Below are 8,469 nucleotides of genomic sequence, written 5' to 3' on the forward strand. Positions count from 1 at the left end.
TCGTTGCTTCATCGGTTAATTTTATTGGTTTGCAGCCAAATAAGAATACTAATGGTTTTCTTTGAGCTGAAGCAATCTTAGCACGAACTGAAAACGTTGCATTATTCCTCATGAAAGAGTCGTGACGTGACTTTCTGTAACTGCTAAGAATAATGTAATATTTATTTTCATTACTAAAAAGCGTTTCAAAATCTGCGCGAGGATAGAGTGACGAACTTGATCTTTGTTATTAAAAAGCGTTAATATAAGTATAACTTTACTTTTCAAGATTTTCGAGTTTAAAAACTCTTTGTAAATAAATTAACACAACGCTATTTTGGCCATTTTGATATCTGTGGTGAAAATATTTTGACATTTCATTTTTGACAATCAAACGGTAAAATAGTGATTAGCGGTGTTATTGCAAAATTTTGTAAACAATACAAAGTACAGTGATAAAATTCAAACAATGGTTGATGTGATGGACGATAACATCTGTAGAATATGTTTTCATCGACAAGATACATTATTTTCACTATTTCGCAAAATTAAAGGATCATCTCCATATGAAAAACTTGTGAAGAAGACTCAACTTAAAATCGAGTTAAACGACACTGGGCCGGCTTCTATTTGCTCCCAATGCCTGATAGAATTAGATACAACAGTAAGCTTTCTAGAAAAGTGTGAAAAATCCAATCATATACTCGCCGCGAAGCTTTCTCAGTCAATAGTGTTGGGTGACGTGAAAACAAATGTCTCTGCCGTTAGACACGAAGAAACATTATTTCATGACTCCTCTGAACATAAATACAGCGAAAAGACGGAATTTCCAATTGATTATGACATAGAAGACAATAGTTTTACTCAAACGCCTATTGAAATCGAGCCGGCAAAATGTTCCGAGTGCGGTTCTCTGCGGCGCTGTAAGCACTGGGCGCCTCCAACTTCCTTCATCTGCCAGTACTGCAGTAAAGTTTTTACAAGAAAATTCAACTTCAAACTTCATCTGTAAGTGGTATACCATCTATTCTTTAATCTAGTTTCACTTAAATAATATTAGCCTAGCGATACATGAATTGACTGTGAAATATAATTTTCAGGAAGCGTCACTTAGGAGAGAAGGACTGGCCATGCACAACCTGTGGTGTACGCTTGCTGACTCGCTGGCTGGCCCAACGCCACTGCGCTCCCAAGCCACGGCGCTCCTGTCCGGTGCCAGGCTGCGGCAAAACATTCACCACCAACACTAATCTCACCACACATATGAGAGTGCATAGTGGTAAGTAAATAATTAATATACTATCAACAAAAAATCACATAATTATGCTATGGTGCCAAAGAGATATAAAAAAAGATTAAACATAATTTGATTGATTTCTAAACATTAATATTGGATTAAAGCCTTAATTACATTTTATTGTACTGAACAATTAATTAGCTTTTTTTAGAACATTTATTAAGAAACAGTAAATAGTAATGATGATTCAGTTTCTTTTCACTAAATCAATTTTATTGCTAGAGAGTAGTTTGTTTAAAATTTTATCTTTATTTGGTTACAGGGGAGAGACCTCATGTTTGCACAGAGTGTGGGAAAAGTTTCACCAGCAAGAATACCCTCAATGATCATTTTAGGATACATACAGGTATGATTTTTAATTAACTTGCTTGTAAAATGCCTCTTATTTCTCTTTATAAAAATTATGATGAGTGAGTCCTTTGGGGAGGCCTTTGTCCAGCAGTGGACGTCTTTCGGCTGAAACGAACGAGTCCTACACATGAGGGTTGTATTGTATAATCAAAATTATAAAAATTCTGAAAAGAAGGGTTTCAAACCGGACAAGAATTGAATATATTAATCAGTAATAGTAACTACAGTGATGTGTTCACAGGATGTGTCTTTACAATCAATAAAAATAATAATAATATTTATTTCACCTTTATCTATGGCAAGGCAAGTTATACCAAAACCAGGGTTGTAATCCCATTCTTTACAACTCGCATATAGACAAAGAAGCTAGTTACATTTGTTTGTAACAAACTCTACACAAGACTTGCGCTAGGTACTTGCGCTGCTTCTTCTCAGCACTGGTCCATTTATTGTCCTGAAGTAGTGGTAGGGTTTATACTGGGACGTGTAAAAGTGCTTCTTAAAAGCCCATTTGCATAAATAAATGAGTCTTATGCCCGTTTTCACCATTATCCCTAATTTTAAGTGGCCCTTTGACAACAAAATCCATGTTATGTGTTACCATGGGGGTCACTTAAAAATTAGGGATTGATGGTGAAAACGTGCATTAGAGTAGCATCTTGATGTCATCAACCCCACAATGGCCTCATCTCCAGGCGCAAAACCCTACATCTGCCCAGTATGCGGGCGGCGCTTCACCACCAACAAGCTGGCCGCACACTTGCGCACGCACTCGGGCGCGCGGCCGCACGCGTGCCCGCTGCCCGCGTGCCCACGCGCGTTCCGCACGCGGCGCGCGCTGCGGTTGCACGCCGCCACGCACGCGCCGCCCGCGCGGGCACACGCTTGCACGATGTGCGAGGCTGCGTATAATCATAAGCAGTCGCTGAGGAAGCACATGAGGCAGAGACATGCGCAGGTCAGTTGTTACATCTTCTTCTCAGCACTGGCCCATTTATTGTCCCGAAGCAGTAGTAGGGTTAAGGCGGTTATCACACTGCACCGCGCTCCGCCGCGGTCCGCGTGGCGACATATAACGAATCGCGCGCGCAAACGCGTTGTCAGTGTGTTGTGCCGCGCGTGTTTTCTATACAAACTGAGGTACTTGCATATAATTATTAAATCTGTCGTCCCGCGTACCGCGGCGGAGCGCGGCGCAGTGTGATAACCGCCTAATACTGGGACGTGTAAAACTGCTTTTTAAAAGCCTTTTTGCAAAAATATATGATAGTCCAGTCATTTAAGCTTAAATTAGGTAAGAATCTCGGAATTCGAGATACCCAGCTGTAAGTCTGTAAATACTTGTATATTGACACCCTAAAAGTTGTCTCAAAACCTACATATGGTAGGGTGTAAGCAACTATTAAATTTTAAGGTCAAAGGTCACAAAAATCGCTTTTTTTGGAAATATCTCATTTCCTATGGGTTTTTTGCTATTTGTATTTATTATCAATATTGTAGAATACAAAATTCTCTACAAAGAAGAACGGTCATCTGTGACCCAGGCCCGACAGAAACGAGACATACCTCAGTTTTTTTGTCATGTCTTAATTAGTTAAATTATATATTTTTTATATTCGAAATCTATGTATAACACCAAAATATTACCCTCTGTTTTTGTTTAGGCGTTATACAAAAACTAATACAAAATGCCTATTTATCACCAAAATTGGTAAATGTATGTACCTAAATGTCTATTACAGCTGTTATGGAATGTATCTAGGTGATCTGGAGATACAGCCGGATTATACAGGGTGGAAAAAATAATAAGTTACAAAATCCAAAAATTCAATGTTACCAGCTTCCATAATCTGTACCCTATTAATGGTACCATTTGAAAGAGCTCGTAAAGCACTTTCAGAATCAGTAACTAGTTTTTCGATATCTTGTATAGTTTAGAAATAATCGAGTGAGATCACTTATCGTTCCATATGTATAACCACCCTGTATAATCCGGTTGTATCTCCAGGTCACCTAGATACATTCCATAGCAGCTGTAATAGACATTTAGGTACATACATTTACCAATTTTGGTGATAAATAAGCATTTTGTATTAGTTTTTGTATAACGCCGAAACAAAAACAAAGGGTAATATTTTGGTGTTATACATAGATTTCGAATATAAAAAATATATAATTTAACTAATTAAGACATGACAAAAAAACTGAGGTATGTCTCGTTTCTGTCGGGTCTGGGTTTTTTTTGTATGGGGCGTGACCGTTCTTCTTTTGTTCAAAAATTTTTTTTATACGGTGAACCGTTTTCGAGATAGAGGGCAGCCGCTAGTACTTATAATAAATCTGTAGAGGTCATATCTGTACATGAAATATATTTTCAAAATAACTATCAGGGGGTGATTAGTGATCGATACTGATGCCAAAAATGCAATCAGTAAAATTTTTGTCTGTCTGTCTGTCCGTCTGTATGTTCCTTATAGAAACAAAAACTACTCAACGGATTTTAACGAAACTTGGTACAATTATTCTTCATACTCCTGGGCAGGTTATAGTATACTTAGGAATTCCCACGGGAACAGGAATTAGCGGGAAAATCCTTTTGTATGAAAAATCTAAACGCTTAACGGAAGTTAGACGCTTGAAATTTGTCATATAGGTACCTTAGTAAAAGTAAACAACAAGGAATTTCCGAAATTCCCATGGGAATTAGCGGGAAAATCCTTTTGTATGAAAAATCTAAACCGCTTAAGTTGACCTGAAGTGATGCAGTGACCGCGCGCTCTCCGCCCTCTATCTCGAAAACGGTTCACCGTATAAAAAAATTTTTTAAACAAAATTTGTAGAGAATTTAGTATTCTACAATATTGATAATAAATACAAATAGCAAAAAACCCATAGGAAATGAGATATTTCTAAAAAAACCGGCCAAGTGCGAGTCGGACTCGCGCACCGAGGGTTCCGTACAAACCTGCAAGGTTTACAAAGTTCGTTCATTACGACAATCGAGTCATAACTATGTTTTTTTTTTCACGGGTTAAAGGCAATTAGATCTAAGTATTTGATATGAATTTCAACTTGATAGCTCTACGCGTTCATGAGGAAAAAAGTAATAAGTTTATATTTATTTAAAAATATATATTTTGTAATGTAACTAAAAATTTAAGGTTTTCGGAATTTTTCCTTTATGTGTGCTATAAAACGTTGCTTCATGCCAAATTTCAAGATTCTAGGTCGACTGGAAGTACCCTTTAGGTTTTGATTCCCTTGCGAGTACTTGCGAGTTTCAAAATATGCAGCTTAAATTGCTGTTTCTTTTGATTGCGTTGACATAGAAGTTTGATTTTGTTACAGCTTAAAGGTATTATAGACCTGAGTATTTGGTATGAATTTCAATTTAATACCTCTACGCGTTTATGAGGAAATGGGTAGTAAGTTTAAAATTATTAAAAAAAATATATTATGTGATGTAACTAAAAATTTATGGTTTTCGTAATTTTTCCTTTATCTATGCTATAAGACGTTGCTTCGTACCAAATTTCAAGGTTCTGAGTTCACGGGAAGCACCCTGTAGGTTTTGATTCCCTTGCAAGTGTCGAAAATTTGCGGCATAAACGGCTGTATCTTTTGATTGCGTTGGCTTAGAAGTTTGATTTTTTCACAGCCTCAAGGGACAGTAGACCTGAGTAATTGATATAAATTTCAGCTTCATACCTCCACGCGTTCCTGAGAAAAAGGGTCTTGACAGACGGACGGACAGACGGACAACAAAGTGATCCTATAAGGGTTCCGTTTTTTCCTTTTGAGGTACGGAACCCTAAAAAAGCGCAAAAAACCGATTTTTGTGACCGTTGACCTTGAAATTTAATAGTTGCTTACACCCTACCATATGTAGGTTTTGAGACAACTTTTAGGGTGTCAATATACACGTATTTACAGACTTACAGCTGGGTATCTCGAATTCCGAGGTGAACTTACTATAATGACTGGACTATGAGTCTTATGAGCTTCTATCAGTAAATCGCTTTTTAAAAAATTATTGCAAATAAAACGTGTATGACTTTTAGTGATAACGCGACACGACGCTCCGCGCTAAAGATCGCGCAGCGTGAGTTGAGGTAATAAACACAAACAGATTTGTATTTTTATACGCTCGCCGCGCTAACGGAGACGTTGTCTTGCGTAGTCATGTTCAGCAAAAGCAAGGTGGATAGTGTATTTGATAATTGAATTTAAAGTATAATAATATTGTGTGATTGTGTGTATCCTCTATTCAAATGTTACATCAGTCTGAGTACCGTATTCGCCTCAACTTTCGCTGCGCGACCTATACGACTAATTAATAATCCGCGGTAATAAACTTAGACAATTTTGGACATTAGGGTAACCTGTGTATTAAAGTATTGTTAATAAAATAAATAAATATTTTTTATATAAAATCAGCGAAAACTAAGAATTAACTGTGTCACTGATAAATAACAGCAAGATTCAATTTTGTAATAATATCATAGACAGTGGGTCTAGTCAAAACGCACTTTAAAATCGCAAACCCATCGCAAACCAGTCGCAAACAAATAAACAAATCGCAAAAGAGGTCGATAACAAAAAAGGCTTAGTCAAACGGCAAAAAATCGAATCGCAAAGTCCTACCTATCGATAATCGAAAGACTGGATTGAAATTTCCCATACAAAGGCTTAGCCAACATGCATTTAAGACTCAATCAAAATCGAATCGAATCGCAACACCCGCCATTTTCATTGCGATTACTAAAACCCCGGTGATAAGCTTCGATTCGATCGAAAAACAATAGGGTGAGTTGCACCACCTAACTTTGACCGTAACTATGACGTTAACCGGTGTTTTTTGTATGGAGTTTGACAGATTTTAGACGTTTGTCAAAGTTAAACTAAGATGGTGCAACCCACCCTAAGGCTGTTTTGACAAATCCGTATCGCGATGTCGTTATGACAGTTAGTTTGACAGCGAAGCATAGACGTAAACAGAGAGCAGAAAGAAGGAAGAAACTAATTTAAAAAAAAAAAGCTAAAAAAAGTAAAAACAATCGCAAAGTCATAGACATTTTTTAACTTTTATTCGATTTTGAATGAACTTTTATATCGCCGCGTCGTTGGTGGTTCAATGTGCATTTTGGCTGCCATTTTCCGATCGAATCGAATTACTGGTGACGCGGCGACTGACATTAGTGAAAACTTCCTATTGGTTTGCGATGGCATTTTGACTAGACCCACAGGTTTACTAAAAATATTGTATTTGTGTCAATGTTAGTCAGGCTTATTGGTTATGTCAAATTCTATTGGCCCAGACGACACACTCTGATTGAATCGCACACCTGGCTTTGTTAATATGCTGCGCTTGAACATCTAGATTTCAGAATTCGCTAAGGCTTAAAGTATCGTCTATTGCTTCGTGTTTTAAAATATAAAATAATATCGGTTTTTAAAGAAAAATCAACATTGAGATGGGTAAATTTGTTTTTCAGGAAAATCAACCCTCAGAAAGCGTTTAAGAATTCACCATCGTAACCACGGTAAAAAAGGATTTACGGACTATACCAAAGCTATTACCTAAGTAACAAAATGCTTATTATAATATGCTTTTTATCATAGAAAAATAAATAAAAAAAAAGTAATAAACTACAACTGGCTTTATTAATAACGCAAAGGCAATTTATCTGTGGGCTACTTTTTTTTTAATGTATTTTCTGCCCCATGGCAATCTGTTCGAAAACAATAAGCCACTTGTTTGGCTGGAGCTACATGTCCTGAGTTTTAAAGTAGAGCTACTAAATAATCCATTTTATTTTTAACGTTCTTATGACATGTAAAGTAATAATACAAACATTCAGCTAGAAAAAATATTCTGGCTGAGATATCCTAAATATTCTCTCCAACCCGTTTGGCCAATGTGGGTAGATCCTTCATTTCCCTTTGGTAAATAAGAAATGGTTGTATAGTCGTGTTCTTGCAGTGGAAACTAAATTACCTGATTATGATGACCATTTTACTTTGGGGCTAGATGGCGCTGTGTGAAATTGTCCAAAGATATTAATTATTATTATATTTTAATATGAGAATGCGTGTAATTACTTTGCTATAATTAACTGTATCTAACAGAAGGTGACAGTGATCAGTAGCGCCGCTAAGGTTTAGTGAAATCGCCGCGATTCGTCTCGGTCAAGGCCGCGCGGTGGCGGTCTCTCCATCAGTTCCGCAAAATACACCTGTGCGTTGTACCCTTAACTCAATTTATTCTATACTCTTATTGTATGTGACGAAACATCCTACTAACTAGTTATTGTAACAGTGACATCGTGAGGTTTTTCCAAGAAACTTAAATATGAAATATACATTATGAGGTCAGCGATAGAGTTGTCTCTCATTATTGTTTATAAACCCACGTGGAATAATTTAGATATTCAATGTGCTATCTCCCTACGATTCAATCAATCTTAAGTCCCAACCCCTAACATAAATTCAAGTTACGATTGGTCCAAAAGACTAAACATTTGGGCACCAATGGATATTGGTAGATAGCAATTAGTACTCTCTTCTTTAGTTAGTTTTTCTTTCTTAATCATAAATAACTAGAACTGTTCCGAAATATCTGATCAACGCCATCAGACATTCTTAACCAATCCTGAATTCCGTATTTCAGAATCTCTTTAAGTAATTTTATATGTAACAAAGAACATTTTAAGTCATAATACAATGCAATTCAAGCACTTATCTTTCAGTGGGCCGTTATAAAATAATTAGGTGGAGACAGTAGAAAAACTAAGCAAGTCGCTTGTTAATTAGTCATGGCTATTATCGACAATTGTTTAATT

The 8,469-nt window shown here is 36.7% G+C and overlaps 1 protein-coding gene across 1 annotated transcript; it reads left to right on the forward strand.

Moving 5' to 3' along the window:
- The first annotated feature begins 447 nt into the window (after window positions 1-447).
- Window positions 448-7,203, forward strand: LOC135077931 (gastrula zinc finger protein XlCGF8.2DB-like). The gene is made up of 5 exons (XM_063972461.1): window positions 448-987; window positions 1,080-1,258; window positions 1,539-1,622; window positions 2,323-2,585; window positions 7,123-7,203. Exons 1-5 carry the CDS (start codon window positions 449-451, stop codon window positions 7,147-7,149), a joined length of 1,092 nt encoding a protein of 363 aa, XP_063828531.1. The 5' UTR covers window position 448; the 3' UTR covers window positions 7,150-7,203.
- The last annotated feature ends 1,266 nt before the right edge of the window (window positions 7,204-8,469 follow it).

Source organism: Ostrinia nubilalis, chromosome 14 (assembly GCF_963855985.1).
Source record: "Ostrinia nubilalis chromosome 14, ilOstNubi1.1, whole genome shotgun sequence".
Classification (NCBI taxonomy): Eukaryota; Metazoa; Arthropoda; class Insecta; order Lepidoptera; family Crambidae; genus Ostrinia; species Ostrinia nubilalis.